This window comes from Oncorhynchus mykiss, chromosome 8, assembly GCF_013265735.2.
Source record: "Oncorhynchus mykiss isolate Arlee chromosome 8, USDA_OmykA_1.1, whole genome shotgun sequence".
NCBI classification, from domain to species: Eukaryota; Metazoa; Chordata; class Actinopteri; order Salmoniformes; family Salmonidae; genus Oncorhynchus; species Oncorhynchus mykiss.
Window position 1 is genome coordinate 47156854 of NC_048572.1, and position 25245 is coordinate 47182098.

The 25245-nt window shown below is 44.5% G+C and overlaps 1 protein-coding gene across 4 annotated transcripts in view; it reads left to right on the forward strand.

Annotated features, from left to right (window-relative positions):
- LOC110529974 (anion exchange protein 2) overlaps positions 1-25245 on the forward strand; it is a 53904-nt gene that overhangs the window by 16197 nt on the left and 12462 nt on the right. For 3 of the 4 annotated variants that reach the window (XM_036985514.1, XM_036985513.1, XM_021612676.2), the window contains 19 exons: positions 6595-6751; positions 7037-7287; positions 7479-7618; positions 7954-8240; positions 10775-10911; positions 11504-11587; positions 12473-12653; positions 12941-13076; positions 13205-13403; positions 13629-13734; positions 14972-15156; positions 15350-15569; positions 15759-15962; positions 16135-16283; positions 19500-19694; positions 19943-20149; positions 20658-20747; positions 20843-21009; positions 21571-21824. In XM_036985514.1, the coding sequence (XP_036841409.1) occupies positions 6595-6751; positions 7037-7287; positions 7479-7618; positions 7954-8240; positions 10775-10911; positions 11504-11587; positions 12473-12653; positions 12941-13076; positions 13205-13403; positions 13629-13734; positions 14972-15156; positions 15350-15569; positions 15759-15962; positions 16135-16283; positions 19500-19694; positions 19943-20149; positions 20658-20747; positions 20843-21009; positions 21571-21824 (3349 nt within the window). The remainder of the gene's footprint in view (positions 1-6594; positions 6752-7036; positions 7288-7478; positions 7619-7953; positions 8241-10774; positions 10912-11503; positions 11588-12472; positions 12654-12940; positions 13077-13204; positions 13404-13628; positions 13735-14971; positions 15157-15349; positions 15570-15758; positions 15963-16134; positions 16284-19499; positions 19695-19942; positions 20150-20657; positions 20748-20842; positions 21010-21570; positions 21825-25245) is intronic. The other variant, XM_021612678.2, reaches the window with a different exon arrangement.

The following is a 25245-nucleotide window of genomic DNA, read 5'->3' on the forward strand; positions in this document are numbered from 1 at the left end:
GATCTCAACCCCATTGAGCATGACTGGGACCTGTTGGATTTGAGGGTGAGGGCTAGGGCCATTCCCCCCAGAAATGTCCGGGAACTTGCAGGTGCCTTGGTGGAAGAGTGGGGTAACATCTCACAGCAAGAACTGGCAAATCTGGTGCAACCCATGAGGAGGAGATGCACTGCAGTACTTAATGCAGCTAGTGGCCACACCAGATACTGACTGTTACTTTTGATTTTGACCCCCCCTTTGTTCAGGGACACATTATTCAATTTCTGTTAGTCACATGTCTGTGGAACTTGTTCAGTTTGTCTCAGTTGTTGAATCTTGATATGTTCATACAAATACTTACACGTTTGCTGAAAATAAACACAGTTGACAGTGAGAGGACGTTTCTTTTTTTGTTGAGTTTACACAGTTTTATGATGCTGCCGTTGACATGTGGGGTTGACCTGTTAAGAATGTAATATTGTTTACCGGTTGAAAGTACAGTGCTTGGTTAAATACTGCTTATGATTCTGATCGTTTTTTGATCTGTTAGTTTTAACATCGACCTGTGTAATAGGCATGACAATAATTGTTTGAACGTTTGTTAATTTAGTATATATATAAAATGTAGGAGTGATTATATGGAGGATATGTCTTTGCTGGTCCTGTTGTTTTGATACATCAATGACCCTGGTACAATATATTAGCCATTGATTTGTTTTTGGTGGACATGTATATAGATATTGTCTGTGTGGTTAGTTCTGTTGCAGAATTGGTAACTTGTAAAAAAAATAAAAACATTTGAAGGACTTTAAGCAAGTAAAATGGATTCCAGAAACATTTGTGAAAACTCACCGAATTCCCTTTGGAATCTTAGGAAACTTACCACACCTCTGGCTCCATTCATCAAAGGATTTTTTTTTTGAGGCCGTCCAATAGGAACTCCTTGGCTGAGGTCAAGGTTGGCCGAGGTAAACAAAAATCTGCACTGTTGTTGATATCAGGCATGCCAAAACTGTCAGTCATGTAGAAGTACCAAGCGACCAGAGTCTTCCCTGTAATAAAGAAAGCAGAAGATGCAAAAGCTTCCCAATGTCCGCCAAATGCCCTAACTTGCCATTCCAGATCTCTGCTAGACAAAGTGGATGAGTTAGAACTTTTACTCCTATCATCCAGGGCTGAAATTGGTTGTGTAATGGAAACATGGGCACATGACAACATTCCAGATAAGTCCCAAAACATAGAGGGTTTTCAGGTGTTCATGTAGGTCAAAAATCCTAGCCTAAATATGAATGGAGGAGGAGTGGCCATATGTGGATGATAGTCTCCAGGTTAAGATACGCACTGACCTTGAACGAGATGAGTTTGAGAGTTTCTGGGTCCAGTTGTGCTCAGAGCGGGTTCCCAGATCAATTCCAACAATCGTTGTTGGAACACTTTACTATCCTCCATGGGCTCAATAAACTGCAACAGCAAGCAATTAACTATCTCATTAACACCATTAACACTGTGAAGCTGAAATCACCTGAAGTAGGTATTGTCTTATGTGGGGATTTCAATCATCTACCTACCAAGGCCCTAACCCTGTCCCTTAACTCCCAGCCCGATCTAAAACAGGTTGTCAAAAATAAGACCCGTGGAGACTCCATGATTGATCTGATCAGCACCCCTACTGTGTTGGGCCCCGCTGGGCTCAAGTGGCCACCAGTGTCTGCAACTCACTCCCACCAGTGTACCTAAACATGGGAAGGAAATGCAATACAGAGTAGGGCTACAGGTTGTTTGAGAGAAAGGAGGCCCTAGCCTGGTGTCTGGCCATCACTGACTGGTCAGCTGTCTACAATGAGGAGAACATGGATGAAAAGTTGTAGATCTTTAACACCAACATACAAATGGCCCTTGATGTACAGTGGGGCAAAAAATTATTTAGTCAGCCACCAATTGTGCAAGTTCTCCCACTTAGAAAGATGAGAGAGGCCTGTCATCATAGGTACACTTCAACTATGACAGACAAAATGAGAAAAAACAATTCAGAAAATCACATTGTAGGATTTTTAATGCATTTATTTGCAAATTATAGTGGAAAATAAGTATTTGGTCACCTACAAACAAGCAAGATTTCTGGCTCTCACAGACCTGTAACTTCTTCTTTAAGAGGCTCCTCTGTCCTCCACTCGTTACCTGTATTAATGGCACCTGTTTGAACTTGTTATCAGTATTAAAGACACCTGTCCACAACCTCAAACAGTCACACTCCAAACTCCACTATGGCCAAGACCAAAGAGCTGTCAAAGGACACCAGAAACAAAATTGTAGACCTGCACCAGGCTGGGAAGACTGAATCTGCAATAGGTAAGCAGCTTGGTTTGAAGAAATCAACTGTGGGAGCAATTATTAGGAAATGGAAGACATACAAGACCACTGATAATCTCCCTCGATCTAGGGCTCCACGCAAGATCTCACCCCGTGGGGTCAAAATGATCACAAGAACGGTGAGCAAAAATCCCAGAACCACACGGGGGGACCTAGTGAATGACCTGCAGAGAGCTGGGACCAAAGTAACAAAGCCTACCATCAGTAACACACTACGCCGCCAGGGACTCAAATCCTGCAGTGCCAGACGTGTCCCCCTGCTTAAGCCAGTACATGTCCAGGCCCGTCTGAAGTTTGCTAGAGAGCATTTGGATGATCCAGAAGAAGATTGGGAGAATGTCATATGGTCAGATGAAACCAAAATATGACTTTTTGGTAAAAACTCAACTCGTCGTGTTTGTAGGACAAAGAATGCTGAGTTGCATCCAAAGAACACCATACCTACTGTGAAGCATGGGGGTGAAAACATCATGCTTTGGGGCTGTTTTTCTGCAAAGGGACCAGGACGACTGATCCGTGTAAAGGAAAGAATGAATGGGGCCATGTATCGTGAGATTTTGAGTGAAAACCTCCTTCCATCAGCAAGGGCATTGAAGATGAAACGAGTCTTTCAGCATGACAATGATCCCAAACACACCGCCTGGGTGTCAAGGTCCTGGAGTGGCCTAGCCAGTCTCCAGATCTCAACCCCATAGAAAATCTTTGGATGGAGTTGAAGGTCTGTGTTGCCCAGCAACAGCCCCAAAACCCCACTGCTCTAGAGGAGATCTGCATGGAGGAATGGGCCAAAATACCAGCAACAGTGTGTGAAAACCTTGTGAAGACTTACAGAAAACGTTTGACCTCTGCCATTGCCAACAAAGGGTAAATAACAAAGTATTGAGATAAACTTTTGTTATTGACCAAATACTTATTTTCCACCATAATTTGCAAATAAATTCATTAAAAATCCTACAATGTGATTTTCTGGATTTCATAGTTGAAGTGTACCTATGATGAAAATTACAGGCCTCTCTCATCTTTTTAAGTGGGAGAACTTGCACAATTGGTGGCTGACTAAATACTTTTTTGCCCCACTGTTTGTATGCCCATTCAAAATAATTTAAAAAAACATCCCGGGACAAGTCATGGATGACGAAACAACTAAAAGTGTCCATCAATAGTTGGGGGGGGGGGGAACTGAGAAATAGAAAAAAGCGAGAAACTCTGTTCAAAAGCTTATCCGAAGGGCAATGAAAAACTACTACACTAATTAAATTAAATTCATTCAATTTAAAAAGAACAACCCAAACGAGTGGTGGGACTTCATCAATAAGGAGCTTGGTTGTTAAAAATAATTTAGAGGGATGATACAGAATGACGATGTGGAAAATGACAATGTTGCTTAGGTCTTGAAAAACTTAATTGCTGAAGCATGGACAGGAAATACATCCTTCACTGTTTTTCCTCTTCCTAGGCCTGTTGGGGAATGAGAACTATGCAACATTGGACAAATGAAACAAGCTCTTTCAAGACTCAGTCCTAAGAAAGCATGTGGTCCAGATGGTCACTCAAGGAATTTTCAGAAGTTCTAGCGCCAGTGGTCACTCACTTAGTTAACACCTCCTATCAACTGTGCTCTGTACCTACAGAGTGGAAGACCACTAACATCTGCCCCATTCCTAAGGTCTCCAGTCCTGGACAGAAAAATTATTGGAGACCAATCTCTCTGACATCCTGTCTAGGCAAAGTCCAGGAAATGCTCATTGCCAAGAAGCTCATACCAGTTGAGCTTGAAGAATGCAAAAAAAAACAGCATGCATACTTGCTAAACACAGCACAACAAATGCACTGGTCAGAGCCTCACACACCTGGCTTACAGAGACAGACTCAAAGCAACCCATAATGGTCCTGGTTCTGCTGGCGGACATGTCAAAGGCTTCTGGTCGTGTCGACCATGCTGATCTCCTCCAGCATCTGGCCAGTCTGTGTCTGTGTCCAGGGTTACTCACCTGGTTTCACAGCTGCACAACAGGGAGAACACAGAGGGTGATAGCAAATGGAATGTACAGCTCATGGCCAGAGGTAATATCTGACACTGGCTATGCCAACGACATTGGCCTGTTTTGTGCTTTAAGGCTAGAAAACATTGAAAATGGAAGAGGAGGCTAAGAAACTGGATTTATGGACAACAGAGAACAACATGCTTAATGGGAAGAAGTCTGTCGAATTAAGAATCTGCTTCTCAAAAAATCCTCCCCAACCGGCTCCACTAATACTGGGTGGACAGGCTGTTCCAGTTCTAACATGCACAAAATACCTTGGCTTCCACTTGGACAACCAACTTAGTGGGAACCAACATTGACCATTCAGTGAAAAAGGCTTCAAGGCGTTTCCACTTCCTGACTGTAATGGCAAGAAACGGCTTTCCCGCTGATTACATCTACAGCACTCTGATCCGACCATGCCTGGAGTATGCCAGTGTGTTGAAGGTGGACTGCACAAAGAAGCAGCAAGCTGCACTGGATAGGGTACAGGAAAGGGCAAGCAAGATAATAACAAAAACAGAGACATCCCACTGACCCTTCCACCACTAACATTCACTGATAGAGCAAGCAGAAGATTTGTCACTGACATGCACCAACCTGACCACCGTCTCTACATGATCTCCTACCATAGAGAAGGGTGAGACAGCACTGGCAGAGTCCTCCACAACCAGAGCCAACTGTCCATCACTAATGCAAGGACAAATAGAAAAACATTTTACCACTGCCATCAGACTTTTAAACAACCAAATATACTTTTTAAACTGTAATTGTTTAGGACATTTTTTAAATTAATGTAGTATACAGTGTTTTTTAAGCTTTTGTCTAAATGTATCTGGTGACTGGTAAATGTCAGTCACCTGGTGTTTACCTGTGGCCATGTCTCCCTCTAGTGTTGCCTATGGTAATCAATTTTTTTATTTTTTTATTTAATCTTTATTTAACTAGGCAAGTCAGTTAAGAACAAATTCTTATTTACAATGACGGTCTACCCCAGCCAAACCCTAAAACGGACACCGCTGGGCCAATTGTGTGCCGCCCTATGGGACTCCCAATCGTGGCCGGTTGTGATACAGCCTGGAATCGAGTCTCTACTGACGCCACTTGGGAGCCCATGATGCCATACATTTTGCACTTCCATGTCTCCTAATCATATCCCGTAGTATGCTGTAGTTGCATGAGCAGTTTATGATGATGCTAACTTCTAGTTAGCAATTACATTTTTGTTATGCCTTTTTTGAATGTCCTAACAAAAATTGTATATAGATGGGTAAAAATATATATAAATATTTAATCAATTTTGAAATCAGGCTGAATCACAACAAAATGTGGAATAAGTCAAGTGGTATGAATACTTTCTGAAGGTTCTGTAAATCCATTTTTACATGTTTGAAGATGAAGTATTGTAATTAAGGCTTGAAACATATTCAGAAATGAGTGAATCAGACAGCATTTTGGCACATTCTTACCACAATTGTGTGAATAATTTGTCATCTTTACATATCTGGCACACCTGGATCCTTTGGTTGTATATTCTACATCACTATGAACATTTTAAGATATTATTGGGCATACTACATTTATAATGTCATACTGGTATGATGATGCTGAGAGAAATCCAATAAGATGTCATTGAGCTGTATCTCTCAAACATTTTTAAAACCCTGTTCTAGCTGTGTGTGTGAAATGCAGTGCACAATATAAAGTTACAATCCAAAAACATAGGTGCCCCACTACATGAAATTCTATAGCTAAGCTTCCAACATTTTGATACCAATGGCACAATATGGGCTATTTTTAAACAATAGTTATAGCTGGTGCTTTCTAAGTTGGTTTTTATTATATATCATTTGAAAGTAAGTTAATTTCATGACCTTTCAGAACCACTTGTCAAACAAAGATTAAAACATATCAGGGTTTACTTTTTAAAGCAATTTATACAGGTAATTCTGATATGTACCCTAGAGGTCAAATGTCAAGGTTCTGTTGACCTGAACATTCCAAAAATGTGTCTGATTGATAGCTGTGAATCTAAGCTAAGCTTTCCAAATCTATATGATTAAAGGGTATACGTGAGCAATAACATGTTGTATACTAACATTGTTTGTCATAGGGCAATGCACAGAAAACATCAAATCTTATGTAAATAGGAATCCATGACTATGATGAAATAATCACTAACCTCGAACCACCCATCGACCACCCACCCTCCCCGGTCAAGCCATCAGCCCCTTCTAGGCGGAGTGAAGATGATGATGATGATGAAGAGCAGGACCTGAACAAGACCCTGGGGGTGCAGCTCTTCCAGCAGATTCTCCACCCACCGGCCCGTGGACCCCCAGAGAAACACCGTGCCTACAACGAGGAAGACTTTGAGTGTGAGCCACCAATGTTTACTTGTTAACCTTCATGTCTATTAAATCACTGTTTTATGTACCATAGAAAGGGTATCAGTTACCGTGTACAGCTTGACATCACATTCTGGTTGGAAGTAGTATTGAGTATGGGCCATGCCTGTCCATCAAAAATGTATCTTTCATCAGCTGTTGATGCCCATTAAAAGACAGACAACGCTGCTCAACAAATATCATCTCAATGCAGACAAGGAAGTGTGTCACCAAATGACTACTTGACCAAACACGGTTTATTTCTCCTGTCTGCAGACCACCGCCACTCCTCCCACCACATCCACCACCCGCTGTCCAAACTACCCCCAGAAAGGAGGAAGAAGAAGAGCAAGAAGAAGGAAGCGGGATGGAGGAGAGGATCCGGGCCTGGCGGAGCACCCAACATAGAGGAGGACGAGGAAGAAGATGAGGCAGATGAGTCCTACAGCCAGAACGATGGAGAGGGGGGGCAGACCACCACACCCACACCTGATACTGACACGGACACACACAACGAGGATGTGCAGGTAGAGTTGCAAGCTTATACTGGTTTACATTATATTATAGTGGTTTATAGTATACACTGTATTTGTTATAGTATATTAGTTTTATAGTATACACACATACATATAGTACATACTGTACACACACACTCAGCTACTTTCTTTTTTATTAGGTAGGCCTCTTCCTCATTGACCCCAATCTTTCCTCTCTGTAGTTCTTTGTGTCTGAGGATGACCCTGCCAGTGCCACTCCTGCCCCCACGCACAGCAAGGGTGGCAGTGCCACCCTTACCAGACGCCTCACCATCGTACCTGAGACTGCCCTGGGTACCAACATGCCAGAGGATGCCACGGAGTAAGTGAGAAAGATGTACACAAACACACATACACATAAACACATGCACAGACTGACATAAACCAACACACACCATGGAGACCATGTGCTTGATGTATTTGATCCCATTTCACCTATTCCGCTCCAGCCACTACCAACAGCCCGTCCTCCCCAATTAAGGTGCCACTAACCTCCTGTGACACACACAAACTGATAAAGCAATGTACACACACTTGCAAACACATGCATATAGTTAAGTGTGTGCACAGAGAAACACACAGGCACAGTACTTTATCTGTCTGCCTGCCTGTCCATCCGTCTGTCTAATTACTTGTACGTCATCATCGTTGTCCCAGTGAGCCAGTGGACTCAGTGTTGGCCCCCAACAAAGGGAGGAATGGCCTATCCTCTGGCCCCTCCCGGGAGTCCCACAACCCCTCCACACGGGGCTCCACGCCTCCCTCCTCCTCCGCCTCCTCTTCCTCCTCCAGGACACCGCCCCCTGGCAGCCGCGGATACGACCTGCAGGAGCGCCGGCGCTCGGGCAACATGACGGGCGGGCAGCAGGAGCGCCACCAGCGCCAGGCCACCGACGACAGCGAGGCCCAGATGCTGGGGTCCGCCGACCTGGATGGCATCAAGAGTGAGTTCTAATCAATGAGTCAGTCAGTCAGTCTACCAATCAATCAATAAATATAATTTTCCCGACCTAGAACCCCAAACATCAAGCGGTACCACAGTGGCAAGGAACAACTATCTGGAAGAGGAAAACTTTACAGGAACTATACTCAGAGGAGTATGATTTTTGGAGCATAGAATTACATCATGTAATTTATAGAATGAAATAATTGCATTTCCATGACACGGGGCTGATTCACACTTTAATGTGACATAATAGCAGCATGTCATGACTAAACTGTTTTCAGCATGATTTCATTAACTTCACAGGGGATTCATTTTAGTATTACTATGACATCATTGCAGCAACTTTTTAATGACTTTACAGGAGACTAAATGTATATATTACTGTGACATCATTGCAGCATTATTTCCATGACTTCACAGAGGATGAACTTTGATATAACTGTGACATTGTAGCATTATTTCCATGACTACACAGGAGATACATTTTCATATTACTCTGACTTACGTCACAGCAGCATAATTTCAATGACTTCACAGGGGATTCATTTTGATAATACTATGACATCATTGCAGAATTTCCAGGCCTACACAGGAGATTCATTTTGATATTACCGTGACATCATTGTAGCATTATTTCTAAGTCCCTCTCCTTGTTCGGGCGACATTCGGCGGTCGACGTCACCGGTCTTCTAGCCATCGCCAATCCACCTTTCATTTTCCATTTGTTTTGTCTGGTCTTCCCACACACCTGGTTTCAATTCCATCAATTACATGTTGTGTATTTAACCCTCCGTTCCCCACATGTCCTTGTCCAGTATTGTTTATTGTAAGTGCTTGTGCACGTTATGTCTGGGTTTTTTTGTCCCATTGGATATATTGTTTTTGTTCACTGTGATTTTATTCATTAAACTGCGCCGTTGTAACACAGTCTTTTCTCTCCTGCGCCTGACCTCTCTACCGCCAGTACGCACGCCTTACAGAAGCCCTACAATATTATGTTTTTCTAAGTAGTGAGAATGGTTGTAATCAGAGAATGTTGTTGTTGTAATCAGGGAATGATTTTTGCTGAGAGCCAATGGGGTAACCAAGGTAACCATGGGTTGTTTTCCCCACAGATGGGCAGGGCGGCAACTTTCTATTGTAGTACTGACTGGGACTATACCTTTGCTATTACTTTGACATCATAGCAGCATAATTTCAATGACTTCCCATATGTAAGAATGCAAGAATGATGTCATAGTAAAATCTGAAGTTATATCACACCACTGTGTGGTCATAGAAGTTCTACAGTAGTATGATGTCACAAAAATGCCATGTTAATCTATAGGGTATTTGTCAGTAACTTTCACGGATAACCTATCCGAATGAAATCATCACTAGGAAGAAACAATGAAAGAATGTTGTTCAATAATGACTTGACCAAGACATATTTTTATATCTGCATTGTCCTTACCCTTATGGAAAGCTTTCAAAACCTTGATATTTCGACACAAAAAGCCCATTCTCCACAGTCAATTTGCATTTGTTATCTTAAATCTGATCCTAATACGGAATTTATTGTTCTGTGTACAAGAAAACAAGGCCGTCCATCCCACATGCTCAGTGTGCACCGTTGGAATGTGAACATTTTCAAAGAGCCCATAGCTGCCCACCACCAGAGTTCTTTCCCAGTTTTCCATTGTTTGTTTCATGTTCAGATAAAAGTCTGTGAGCGTGTGTGTGACGTGTGCCCATATGTCATTCTTTGGAAAACAATCATTCATTTTGGAAGCATGGTTTGGTTCTCTGTTTTGAAAGTCAAAACGTTGCAACTGCGCTTTTCTTTGAGTCAGAGGCAATTTCTTTGTGAGTATCCATGACATCATATATAATTACATAATTATTATACTGTTATAACTTATAATAGAATATGCAAGTTTGTCATTCAGATCAACATGTTAAAAATGTATATCAATGGTTTGCTAACCATTATCTTAATGAGATAGCCATGTACTTAGCCTCTACTTGAGCTATGTGAAGTGAGTGAAGAAATGTTGGCTCGTTGATGATGGTGGGGTTAGTCTTGACAAATGTTCATTTGTTTTCTTTGGGCTTTAAAACATTAGTCTCACAAAGATTCCCTGGGAAGCTTTCCTATTGCTATGCCAATCCTGAAATGTTATTTTCTAGAAAAGTACTCCTGTGGGAATATGAGTGTGTTCTCACCGTACTTGTTAAAACACACTGCAGGTGGCAAAACTAGTTGCAATGACGTTATTCTGAAGTCTTTTGTGACGTCATTTGAATGTAATAGGAGGTATTTTAGACATAATTTCAGCGACCACAAAAATACATATTTAACTGCTTGTAACCCGGTCAGATAACAACCAAAATATGGTGTCTTTCCCAAATGTTTAGATGTCGTCATGAAAAAATATGGCTGTACCTGATCTGATGACTCAACAAGGAGAAAATCAGTTTGGGACAAGAAAGTAACTTTCTCTATATTTTTCTCTTTCCATCTCTCTATCTCTCTGTCCCCATGTTCCTTAGGTCACAGGTTTGAGGATGTGCCTGCGGTGCGCCGTCACCTGGTCAGGAAGAGCAACAAGGGTCAGGTGGTGCACATCAGCAAAGACCACAAGGAGCCTAGTGCCCACTGCTGCAAGTTGGACCGTACCCCACATGAGGTGGGTACCATGGAACAAGAGGGTAATGAGTTTAATGGGCAGTGATTTTGGCCCAATTCCATGTTTTGCTACCACTTCACCGGAATGGTCTATCATAGACTTACATAACATTGTTGTATGCTATTACATTTCATTTGCCCCCCACTGGTGTAGGCCAGTAGTGTTACTGCTGGTCATAAGTAACAGGCAGTGACGCGAGTAACACATGTCAAGTTGTTTTTATCATGGAGAGTTTGGGTTAAGAAGTCATGTCTCACCTGTACATTAACTCCCTGCTTTGGTACTTAAGTCAGTCAGGGAAAGGTGAGACGTTAAAAATGAACTTAGGAACGCCTTTCACATGCCACAAGAAAAAGAGGAGAGGTGACACGACACAAGGGGCTCTAGGAAGTAAGCGAGGGAGTTAAGTTTGTTGTATTAGGGTAGCCAGGTAAACATAACTCTCGTGTGGGTGTGTGTGAGAGTGAACGTAAATCAATGGACAGACCATTTCACATGAGCTCTCTTGTTGAGCCAGTAACTGTGTGTTAGTGTGTGTAAGGTAAGTCTGCCCTATTAGATTTGTCAGTATCTCTGCTTCTCACTCACCCAGCCAGTGCTTGAGTATCGGTCCTCCTCGCATTCGGACAGAATGCTTCGCTTGGAGTTCGTGGGGCGTATGGCACGGCACCAGAAGGTAGGGTCGTTTTGAACCAGTACAACCTGGTTTTAGCCCGGGTAACTTTGGATTTGCTGTGTTAGCCTTCAGATTGGTTTGGAGTGCAGTTAATTGCCTTCTAACACCACACCTATACAGCATGGTGTGTTTGTAGACACTTGATGCATGCTGGATGCTGCCATAATATCTTCATGCACCTGTTTTAACGTGTTATTGTTGTTCGTGGGAGCTTAGTCTGCTTGATACAACACTTGTTTTTGATGTGGAAACTTTTGGGTTTCTTCTTGGTCTCAGAGTAATAACACTAGAAACACTAATAAGTATGGTCCAATGTTGGAACTCACCTAAAATGTTGGGAAAATCTGTGTGTGACTTTCTAAACCCCCCTGTTCGTCTACAGAAAGACCCCGTGTTCCACCCAAATGTTTGCTGTGTTTTTGTGTGTTGTGTCTGGGGTGTTAAAAATTCTTCTTTTTGTTTTCCTATCTGAAGTTGGATTCGAGATTAGATGGTTTCTAGATTAGATGTTTCAGATCCGTACTACTGTGTACTATAAAGAATAGTGTTGGGCACAAACATTGATAATTCATTTGATATCGATTTGTGCAAGGCATATTGTGATATCGGTTTATCATTCCTGTTAAGCTACTGTATTATGTAAAAAGGAGTACTGAGAAACCATCTCACAGACCTTCGCACAGGCTCTCAACTTGGTATGCGCGATTGCCTGCTGATGGGCCATCAAGGGCTTCACATTGTTTTCAAACTGGTTGGGATATGTTAAAAGACTTCCAAAACATTCACACCTGGCCCAATGGACAATCAGGAAGCAGTTGTCTGGATTTCACAGAGTTGCAAAATATATATATATATATATATATATATATATATATAATCTCCCAGGTGTTTGTGGAGCTGAACGAGTTGGTGATGGATAAGAACCAGGAGTTGCAGTGGCGGGAGACGGCCCGCTGGATCAAATTTGAGGAGGACGTGGAGGAGGAGACGGACCGCTGGGGCAAACCCCACGTTGCCTCACTCTCCTTCCGTAGTCTTCTGGAGCTCCGCAAGACCATCTCCCACGGTGAGAGAAAGAGGGGAAAGTGAGGAAAGAAAGGAGGGGAAGGTAGGGACTAGGTGGGAATAAAGAGGGCGAGGGGGAGAAGGAGTTGGGAAAGGAGAGGGTGAAAGAGGGAAGGGAGTGGGTGAGTTAGGAAAAGAGAAAAAGGAGTGATGAAGAGAGAGGGTAGGAAGAGATTGGGGAGGAGGGGAAGAAAAAGGAGGAATAAATACAAATCGAGGGATGAGAAAAGCAAGAGAATGAAGTAGCGTTTGTGGCATTAAAGGGGCACTTTGGGGGGTGTTTTTTAGGTGCGGTGCTGCTGGACCTGAACCAGCACACCTTGCCTGGCATTGCCCATCAGGTGGTGGAGCAGATGATAATCTCTGACCAGATCAAAGTGGAGGACCGGGCCAATGTCCTCAGAGCCCTACTACTTAAACACAGGTATCTCTTTTTGTCTTGCTGTATGTAATCCTTTATCTACCCTGCTACCTACGGTATTCACAGTATTTATATACGTCATTGGTACTTCTACACAAACTCAGTTCAGGCGTTCCCTCTCTCCTTTGCAGTCACCCGAGCGACGAGAAAGAGCACAGCTCTTTCACGCAGAACATCTCTGCCGCCAGCCTGGCCTCCCTGATGGTGAACCACCACAGCAGCAGCAACCACATAGGCCAAGCCGAGCCCTCTGTCATTGACCCTGTCGTAGGTGGAGGAGAGGCCGCCTGCATCCTTCCAGACACCCGCATTGACATGGAGAAGAGCGAGGTCTTCACTTGAAAGTGTGGCTGTGTTTTTGGGAGTGTGTGGGTTGAGTTTGTGATTCTGAGCGTTTTTGTGAACTCTGTTTGTGTAGTAGTGTGTTGTGTGAGTTGTGTTTCTGGGTGGGTGTACGCATTCATCTTTATCCACTTGTCTAGGTGATTGTTTATGGGTTTTTTTTGTCTGAGTGTGTGTGGGTTTTTGGTGTCTAAACTACGTTTTCGTCTACAGAAAGACAATCCTCACAAATTGGGCATGCACAGGTCCAAGTCCAAACATGAGCTCAAGTTGCTGGAGAAGATTCCGGAAAATGCAGAGGCCACCGTCGTCCTCGTAGGTATGCCTTACTATTCAAATCAAATCAAATGTTATTTGTCACATGCTTGAGACAAAGAAAATAGAGAAACAATAGAAAAGTAAAACACTTAATAATACAATTAATAATAAATGCACAATGACTAACAGTGAATAACCTGGCTACAGAAAAAAGTGTAAAAAAAGAAAGGGGGTCAATGCAGATAGTCTGGGTAGCTATTTGGTTAACTAGTTAACTTACTATTTAGCAATCTTATGGCTCGTGGGTAGAAGCTGTTCAGACTTGATGCTTCCCGTGCGGTAGCAGAGAGATCAGTCTATGTCTTGGGTTGCTGGAGTCTTTGAAAAAGTATCTGACACCGCCTGGTATAAAGGTCCTGGATGGCAGGGAGTTTGGCCCCAGTAATGTGCTGGGCTGTACGCACATCCGCCTTGCGGTCGGATGCCAAGCTGTTGCCATACCAAGTGGTGATGCAGTCAGTCAAGATGCTCTCGATAGTGCAGCTGTAGATCTTTTTGAGGATCTGAGGGCCCATGCCAAATCTTTTGCGGCTCCTGAGAGGGAAGAGGCATTGTCGTGCCCTCTTCACGACTGTGTTGGTGAGTGTGGACCATGATACATCCTTAGTGATGTGGACACCAAGGAACTTGAACTTGAACTCTCGACCCGCTCCACTACAGCCCTGTTGATGTGAATGGGGGCGCGCTCGACCCTCCGTTTCCTATAGTCTACGAGGGAGAGGTTGTTGTTCTGGTACTACACTGCTAGGTCTCTGACCTCATCCCTCATGGGATGCTGTCTAATCGTCATCGGTGATCAGGCCTAACAAACTGTCGTGGGTGAACAGGGTGTACAGGAGGGGACTAAGCATGCACCCCTGAGGGGCCCCCGTGTTGAGGGTCTGCTTGGCGGATGCATTGTTGCCTACCCTCCCCACCTGGGGGCGGCCTGTCAGGAAGTCCAGGATCCAGTTGCAGAGGTTTCCTTGAAACATGTAGGTATTACAGACTGGGTCAGGGAGAGGTTGAAAATGTCAGTGAAGATGCTTGCCAGCTGGTCAGCGCATGCTCTGAGTACGTGTCCTGGTAATCAGTCTGCAGCATTGTGAATGTTAACCTGTTTAAAGGCCGTACTCACATCGGCTACGGAGAGCGTGATCATACATTCGTCCGGAACAGCTGGTGCTCTCTTGCATGTTTCAGTGTTGCTTGTCTCGAATCATTAAAGTTCAATTACATTTAATAACTGTCTCTCGCAGGCACCGTGGCCTTCCTGGAGCAGCCATCCATGGCTTTTGTGCGTCTGCAGGAAGCCGTGCTGCTGGAGTCTGTGCTGGAGGTGCCCGTCCCTGTACGTTTCCTCTTCCTTCTAATGGGCCCGCCCATCGCCAACATCGACTACCACCAGATCGGCCGCTCCATCTCCACACTTATGTCTGACAAGGCGAGTTAACCGTTGGGTAACCCATACTGCCCTGTGTGGCTCAGTTGGTAAGAGCGTGGCACTAGCAACACAAAGATTGTGGCTTCAACTTTCACAGGGATCACATACAGAAAATGTATGCACTCACTGTCCTGTAAATCACTTTGAATAACTCTGATAAGTGGCATATATTATTGTTATTATTTTACCGCAGCACTTCCACGAGGCGGCGTACATGGCGGACGAGCGGCAGGATCTGCTGAACGCCATCAACAGCTTTCTGGACTGTAGCATTGTGCTGCCGCCGTCTGAGGTGGGCGGCGAGGAGCTGCTTCGCTCGGTGGCCCGCTTCCAGAGAGAGATGCTCCACAAGAGAGAGGAGCAGCAGGGCAAGAAGCTCAAGGTCAAAGAGCCCAAGAGCCCAAAGGATAAAGGTAATAGAGACAGGTATACACTGATACACTCAGATATGCACAGACATATACTATAGAGAGGAACCGAAGGGCAAACTACTGGCCAAAAAACCCAAAGGTCCTATGGACAAGGGTGACAAAGACATGTACTGGAGGAAGGAGCTTAAGGGATACCTGACCAGCAAATAACCCCCTCCCTCCCTCCCTCAGCTCTGCAGGCACCCTTCAAACCTGGGGATGACCCTCTGCGCCGGTCGGGCCACCTGTTTGGGGGGCTGATCAGTGACGCTGCACGGCGCTACCCCAAATATGCCAGTGACTTCCGTGATGCACTCAACCCCCAGTGCATGGCTGCCATCATCTTCATCTACTTCGCTGCTCTGTCGCCCGCTGTCACCTTTGGAGGACTGCTGGGTCAGTCACTCAGAGCCCCATTGGGGGAGGGAAGAAAGGAGGGGGGAGGGAAAGAAGAGGGACAATTACAAAATAGAAATTAAGCTTAAAAGAGGGATAGTCTATAGTTGGCTTTATCATTTTGAGTTGGTATTCACTTTCTCCATCCCTTCCTCTCTTCTTCTTCTTCTAGGTGAGAAAACAGGGGGGTTGATTGGCGTGTCGGAGCTGATCATCGCCACGGCGATGCAGGGGGTCATCTTTTCCCTCCTGGGGGCACAGCCTCTGCTGGTGGTGGGCTTCTCTGGACCCCTCCTGGTTTTTGAGGAGGCCTTCTACTCAGTGAGCAACTAACCCAATTCTTCCATTCTGTTACTCCCCCTTAGCATTTACAAGTAATAAACTGGTTGCAGAATTACTGGATTCCCAGTTGAAGGATTTCCTGCTTATTCCTTCCTAATTCCAGAAATCTTTTAAATGAAAAAAACTATGAACTTTGGGAAAGTTTCAGTTATTTTGCAACCCTAGCTGGTGCAACCCCCTGAAATGGACAAAAATGAATGGGAAGTCATTGGCACTGGACAAACCATATACACGGTGTCCAATACCACTCAATTCGGCGTCGTTTCGTTCAAAGTTGATTGCAAATGCCATATGGCAAATGCCAGGTGTAACACTTTAAAAATCCAACAGGTGGTGAGCGCGCTCCACCGTGGTTTTTCATATTGCAAATGCAACACAAGTCAACATCCAAAAGCTAAATTTTGAAAAAGTGAACATTTTCAATTACACATGTGTAAGAACTGCATGAATCATAATTTTTTTAATTTTAATTTTGCTTGCGCATAAGGCATATGTTTTGTCCATTTGCAATATGATTTCATAGGAAGTCAAAAGTCAAATATAGCAGAAATTTTGAAAAAACTTCACACACCCTTAAAAAAGTGCTTTCTGGACTGTTTTTCGAAATTCTTTAGAATGTTGTGTCAATTACACACATATAATAACTGTATCAACATACTTTAGTCATATTTTATTTTCATCATTTAAAAAAACTATTTTTTTTACTTGTGCATAAGGTATATGTTTTGTCCATTTGCAATATGATTTCATAGGAAGTCAAATGTCGAAAATGTGAACTGCTTTTCAAAAACGTATCACCCCCGTAAAAATTGCTTTCTGGACTGTTTTTCGAAATTCTTTCGATTTTTTTGTCAATTAATCATGTGTAAGAACTGTATGAATATACTTTTGTAAAACTTTATTATCATAATTTTATTTTCTTTTTACTTGTACATAAGGAATATGTTTTGTCCATTTGCAATATGATTTCATAGGAAGTCAAAAGTCAAAGTCAAAATACACTTTATTTTTGGCCAAATGCCATAAGAAATGTCCAAATGCAATATGAAAGATTTGAAAATGCCAAATCAGGATGTTATGTCCATTTGCCATTTACCATCACGAATTTGACATGCTCAAAAATCCTGCAGAAATGCAAAATTGACTGGCCTGATGAGCTCGGGATGGCCGGGCAGTGATAGTTGTTCCTTTCCATAACTCGTTGTGTTGATTTCATCATGTCCAGTTGGTGATGTTATTTTCACTATAGAATCATATTGCAAATGCACGTGCAGACAGTGTATGTCTCTACGCACCCCAATGTGCCCCTCCTTCCAAGTTGTGTGTGTGTGTGTGTGTGTGATTTAGTTTTCTTTTAAATTTTATGGGAGAAATTACTAATTTACAGTTCATGGGGGTTGCCTAATCACACATATAAAGTTTTGGAAAGATCTGACTTTTTTAACCCTTCGAAACAGCCCGAGACACCAATTATGGCACTTCCTGGTTGGTACAGGAAGCTATAGGTAAACACATATCCTCATTGGGGTATGCCTTTACAGAATCCTGAACTTTAAGTGTTTATGTTAAGAATTGACCGATTTACACAGGGTTGAATGCACTATTTATCACAAACTGCTGGTTGGGTATGGAAAAACATGTTTAGGGTGATTTTAACCACTTCCGGTTGCTTCAGGAAGCTTAGAATCGACACAGGTAGACCTCATAGTGTCCTGATGGACTGTCATCGAAGACAGGTTCATAAGGCATTCATAACCCACATAGGCTTCAGGTTGACTTTAGAGGAGCAGGCAATGTATTCCTATGGGGAGAGATGTCATTTTAATCTGTGAGATCAAAAAAACCTGTTTTACTGTTAAGGGTTAATGCCACACGGTCAAGGTTAGGCTTGCACAGATTGGGAGGACCTCAGGATCGTACCTGAGGTCGAATTGTGCTTCTCACCCTAACGGTTCTCTCACTGTCACCCAAAAGCAAATGACATTTAGGGCCTACTTTTTTTCACGGTCGCTGCACTCAGAGCGAGCTACGGTCAAGCGGGGCATCTCGTTGAACTCGGCACGGCCTAGAGAATATGGAAATCCCATTGCAGGCTCTGTGTGTCTTTAAGCACCGCACTTTGTCACTCCATCCTTGCTGTGTGTGTGTGTGTGTTTGAGAGAGCTTTTCTTTGACATCTGTTGGGAGAAATGACTGACTTACAGTTCATGGGGGTTGCCTAATCACACATATGAAGTTTTGAAAAGATCTGACCTTTTTAACCCTTGGAAACAGCACCTATGACACCATTTTAAGGCACTTTCGGTTTACACAGGAAGCTGAAAGTGAACACATATCCTCCTTGGGGTAGGCAATTACAGAATCCTGAGTTTTAAGTCTTTACGTTTAGACCTGAGTTATTTACGGAGGGTTTAGTGAGTGTGTGTTATTTCAGAAAATCACAGAATCTCGCAGAGCTCCGCAGCACACTTTAAAAGGATTCGTATGAACACCCTGCAACTGGATCTGTAGCTGTTTAAAAAAAACAAAACTATTTTTGAACATCACCAATTTGACATTGTACGATTTCTCTTAAACGACGATAGATAAATGGCTGGTTCTTTTTTTTATTGACACCGGAGGCTCCTTGACTTTGACGTGAAGCGGAAAAATTATTGCTCTATTTTCATTTTGGACCTTTAATCCCAGAAAAATGGCCATAACTCATAAACCGTTGAGGCCTAGACGCCATCTTGTTCGGGGCCAACTGCCCATTATGCCAAACCTACGCTCACCAAGTTTTGTCTTCGAAGTCTTTTCCGTTTTGGAAATAAGGCCACGTTGTGATTCGTGATGTTTTGTACATTTGCAATATGATTCCATTCGCCCTCTTGTGGGATTTATTGGGACAGCGGAAAAATGACCAAAATTTGATTATTTTATAAAAACGGAAACCGAATGTACGAGAGAGTTTGTTTGATGACTTCCCGGTAGATCCGGCCCTGCCGCACGGCCCGACGCTGTCCGCGAATTTTACAAACGTTTTCGGACGTCTGGTAAGGGACTGTACATTTGCAATATGGACTTTCTCAGTAACCATATGGCGAATGTCAAAATGTTCCCTTAAGGTATTCAAGGAATATGGTTGCAATGTGTGCATGATAATGTCACTTTCTTGAACATAATCCAAAGTTGCCTCGTGGTTCTGTATTGCAGTTCTGCAATGCCAACCATATAGAGTACTTGACGGGCCGGGTGTGGATTGGCTTCTGGCTGGTGCTCATAGTGGTCATAATAGTGGCCTTTGAAGGTAGCTTCCTGGTCCGCTTCGTCACGCGCTTCACCCAGGAGATCTTCTCCTTCCTCATCTCCCTCATCTTCATCTACGAGACCTTCTCGAAACTGGGCAAGGTGAGGTTTAGAGGAGGAGCGCCCTTTAACACTGGGCTGGAGCTGATTGGGCTTGCTTGTCCACTGGCCTACAAGTTCATAGCTTTTATTGCTAGCATACCGCTGCATGCATTATGACTCTGTCAAGAGTGTTTGAAACGGAAGTCATCTATCGCACACCTGACACAGATGAAATGGTGCAGGAATGTATGAGACTCATGAGAAAACTGTGTGTCTGTCTGTGCCTGTCTGACTAAAAACCCACCAAGATCTTTCAAGAGCATCCTCTCCAACGCTGTTACCTGGTCAACGACACATGGACATCCTCATCATGCAACGACACTGTGGTTGGCGTGCCTGGCAAGGTGGTGGGGGAGCCCAACACAGCCCTCCTGACGTTGGTGCTAATGTCCGGAACGTTCTTCATTGCGTTTTACCTGCGCAAGTTCAAGAACAGTTCCTTTTTCCCAGGCAAGGTAAGTACATTAAGCCTGGGCTGCCTGACCAGAGCCATACAGTATTGGCTCTTAAAAAATACTTATTCAAAATGCATTAAAGGTGCACTATGCAGACATTGCTATGCCATTTCCTGATTGATAAAATTCAATAGTTCACCTAATTTCAGTTTGTGACAAAATAAGCAAGTATAGTGTAGAGAACCATTGTACCATCTAAACTGTTGTGAAATATATATTCCATAACCAAAATAAATGGTATTTTCAAGTGTTTGAAGTTGGTGTACAAAACTGAAAGTAAAAGATGCAGAAACTAAATTTAAGACTGGGAAGCATAGAAATAGTGAACACAGAACAGATGTACCGCTTCTTATACTTGCTTTTGATAACAGTGGCCGTTCTATGACTCTCATTTCTATGTTTTTTTTTTGTTGGGTCGTCCAAAAAGTGACATATTGCAGCTTTAATGCATGTGGCAGTAAGCATCCGTTTTATATTAAATCTGACTTGTGCATGTTCTTTGTCTCAGCTCCGTAGGATGATTGGAGACTTCGGGGTTCCCATCGCGATTCTCATCATGGTGTTGGTGGACTACAGCATAAAAGACACCTACACCCAAGTGAGATATAGGTCAAGATCAAATGTCAAGAGAGCAATCAGAAGTGAGAATAGCCCAGGCTAACCTTTTCCCTTTGACCACTCCACCCTATTCAGAAGCTAAGCGTGCCCACAGGCTTCTCGGTGACCAGTCCTGAAAAGCGGCAGTGGCTGATCCCCCCGCTGGGCTCGGACGGACAGTTCCCTGTCTGGATGATGGCCACCAGCATCTTACCTGCCCTGCTCGTCTTCATCCTCATCTTCATGGAGACACAGATCACCACGTAAGCCGGGTGTACACAAGGCTATGATTTAGCTTTCCGAGATAAGTTTTTGAAATCGGAGACAAAATCCCCATGTCGTTGCTAAGGGCGCGCGGCTCTCACCAGTGCTCGTTTAATATGAACGGGTCAGAGAAGAAATCTGAGGGCTACTGATCTCGTCTTTGAGCAGTCCCAAACGTCCCAATATTTTCAAACATGTTTGATTTTATCAGCAAAAAATCTGCAATGCTCTCGTAGTGTGAGATGTGCATATCATAGAGTAATAAAACCCGTTACCTCTGCACCTCCATCTTACATATCATAGAGTAATACAACCCGTTACCTCTGCATCCCCATCTCACATATTATAGAGTAATACAACCCGTTACCTCTGCACCCCCATCTTACATATTATAGAGTAATACAACCCGTTACCTCCATCTTACATATCATGGAGTAATACAAGTAATCTCTCTCTCTCCCTACCCCCTCACTCTTTCTCTCCTTCACTCAATCCCTCTCCCTCCACATTCCTCTCTTTTTATACACTCTTTCTCTCTTTGGTCTATCTCCTTCCATCAGGCTGATAGTCAGTAAGAAGGAACGGATGCTGTTGAAGGGCTCCGGCTTCCACCTGGACCTGCTCATCATCGTGGCCATAGGTGGGGTTTCGGCCCTGTTCGGTCTGCCCTGGTTGGCCGCCGCCACCGTGCGTTCTGTTACTCACGCAAACGCCCTTACCGTCATGAGCAAGGCGGTGGCCCCCGGCGACAAGCCCCGTATCCATGAAGTGAAAGAGCAGAGGGTGACGGGCTTCCTCGTAGCTCTGTTTGTCGGTAGGCATGACCCCTCTAACTTAGTGCCCAGGACTAAATCGAGAGTAGGGTCGCAAAATTCCAGAAACTTTCCCAAATTGCACAGGTTTTCCAAAAATCACATTTTCACATGTGAAATAGCTGTTTTCACATGTTGAGTTAAGATTTCACATGAAACCATATTTTCACGTGAGTAGAATAACATGTTTTCAATCACACTCCACGTGAAAATGGCACTTGGACAGGTGGAATTGCAAATTCCCATGTGTGGTTGAAATAATGTTCCCCCCACATGTGAAAAGATGGTGTTAACATGTTGCAGTAGCAATGTTTCCACCATTGGAATTAGGGTGACCACATCTAAAAAGGTCAAATGCGGGACAAGGGAAAGATTTTGCAGGACATTTGAGGAACAGTGGACAGAATACATTTCTTGGGGGTAGATTAATGGATCACGTTCAAATTGCCCCGTATTGGCTCTGCTCATGCCGGCTCTGAGTCTGTGAGTATCCATAGTAATGGCTCTGCTTTGGCTGCTCTGCTCAATGAAGAGACATGAGACAGCAATTAGCTGTTAGCAACATTTCGTCAATCTAAACTCCGACAAAATTCAAGAGCATTGTTATTTTCTGTGAAATAATCTCTCCTGTTTTAAATTTGGCAAGGTTAAATCACTGTTGTGACACCTTGCAATGATCTTTGTCAGATATGACTGCGGCGCAGCAGAGCACGAGCAAATGGAAAAAACACATCCTATCTGGCCCCAACCCAATTAATAATGTCTGGGTCCTTCAGACGGGTTGCGTAGTAGAGCTTTACAAGGAAGTGGCCCTAGCGACAAGCCCCGTATCCAGGAATTGAAAGAGGGTGACGTGCTTCCTTATTGCTCTGATTGTCAGTAGGCTTGACCCATCTAACTTAGGGCCAAGGCCTAACTTGAGAGTAGGTTCGCAAAATTCCGGAAACTTTCCCAAAATGCACAGGTTTTGCAAAAATCCTGGTTGGAGGATCTCCCTGGAATTAGGAGGGAATAAGCAGGGAGAGGATCCTCCAACTGTGAATCTTACAACCAGGATTTCTGGAACACCTGGGAAGTTTGGGAACGGTTCTGGAGTTTTACAACCTTACTCCCCCTACAAAAAAACACATGTCAAATTTGCAGTTTCATATGTGAAATATCTGTTTTCACATTTACTGAATTTAGAGTTCACATGTTAACACCACCTTTTTACATGTGAAGAGAATAACATGTTATCACCTCACATGTGAATGACAGTTTCACATGTGAAATTTCACATGTTAAAAACATTCACGTGATAATCGGATATGCACTTTCACAAATGTAAAAAAAAAACTTTGTGTGAATATCTGACTTTCACATGTGGAATTGCATTTTCACATGTGAAAAAAAATCACGTGTGAAAATCTAATTTGCGGTTTCACATGTAAGAATCCTCCACATGTGAAAATCTCATGTGGGGTTGAAATAATGAAATTCTTCTCACATGTGAAAAGATGGTGTTAGTGTGTTGCAGTAGCAATGTTTCCACCGTTGGAATTAGGGTGACCACATCTGGGGGAAAAACTAATGCGGGACAAGGGAATGATTTTGCGGGACATTCGAGGAACAGTGGACAGAACCTTATTTTGGGGGACAGGTTAATGGAGCACATTCAAATGGCGACAAAGTTCTGCACTGTTTGTAAGTAAGCATTTCACAGTAAAGTCTACACTTGTTGTATTCGGCGCATGTGACAAATAAAGTTTGATTTGATAGTTCTCCTGTATGAAGGCAACTGCCTGTTAAACAGGTAATATTTATTTGCTACATCCATTTTTGGATTTATAAATTCATTATATGTACCCATTTATTCTTGAAGAATATAACGTATAAATGCCTCATGAGCTTAGTTCAACTGTTCTGTAACCCATTAGAACCCAAAATATAAGCTTGATTTAAGCCAAAGTAAATGTAAACAAACACGTGTATATAGCCTTAAAACATGGTTAAAAATGTAATTTTTATATAATGGATGGTCAGTCCTTGTATCCATAGCATCGTCAATGGATTAGTGTGTTTGTGTCACGATCGTCCTCCTCTTCGTCTGAAGAGGAGAGGCGAGAAGGATCAGAGGACCAATATGCGGCGTGGTAAGTGTCCATGGTGAATCTTTAATAAAGAAAGACTGAACACTATGCAAAAGAGTAACGAAAACAATAAACCAAATACGACCGTGAAGCTACAACATGAGACCGTTACAGAATCACCCACCACAACAGGACCAAGCGGTGTGGTAATGGGCAAAGGAGAAAGCAGCAGCAGGAGCAGCGCGAGGAGGTATGGACATGGGAGGACGAATTAGACGGTAAAGGACCTTGGGCTCAGCCAGGAGAGTATCGCCGCCCCAAGGAAGAACGGGAGGCGGCGAAAGCGGAGAGGCGCTGGTATGAGGAGGCAGCGCGGCGTCGTGGATGGAAGCCCGGGAGTCAGCCCCAAAAATTTATTGGGGGGGGGCTAACAGGGAGTATGGCTACGCCAGGTAGGAGACCTGAGCCAACTTCCTGTGGTTACCGGTGGGCTAGAGAGACCGGGCAGGCACCGTGTTATGCTGTGGAGCGCACGGTGTCCCCAGTGCGGGTGCACAGCCCGGTGCGGTACATTCCAGCTCCGCGTATCGGCCGGGCTAGAGTGGGCATCGAGCCAAGTGCCATGAAGCCGGCTCTACGTATCTGGTCTCCAGTGCGTCTCCTTGGGCCGGCTTACATGGCACCAGCCTTGCGCACGGTGTCCCCGGTTCGCCTGCATAGCCCAGTGCGGGCTATTCCACCTCGCCGCACTGGCAGGGCGACCGGGACCATTCAACCGGGTAAGGTTGGGCAGGCTCGGTGCTCAAGAGCTCCAGTGCGCCTGCACGGCCCGGTCTATCCGTCACCACCTCCACACCCCAGCCCTCCGGTGGCAGCTCCCCGTACCAGGCTGTCTCTCCGGCCCATCCGTCCAGAGCCTTCCTCCTCTCCAGCGCTGCCGGAGCCTCCCGCCTGTCCGGCGCCTCTGCCGGAGCCTCCCGCCTGTCCGGCGCCTCTGCCGGAGCCTCCCGCCTGTCCGGCGCCGCTGCCGGAGCCTCCCGCCTGTCCGGCGCCTCTGCCGGAGCCTCCTGCCTGTCCGGCGCCTCTGCCGGAGCCTCCCGCCTGTCCGGCGCCTCTGCCGGAGCCTCCTGCCTGTCCGGCGCCTCTGCCGGAGCCTCCCGCCTGTCCGGCGCCTCTGCCGGAGCCTCCCGCCTGTCCGGCGCCTCTGCCGGAGCCTCCCGCCTGTCCGGCGCCTCTGCCGGAGCTTCCCGTCTGCCCGGCGCCTCTGCCAGAGCTTCGCGTCTGCCCGGCGCCATCGGAGCTTCCCGTCTGCCCAGCGCCGCCAGCGCCGCCCGTCTGCCCAGCGCCGCCCGTC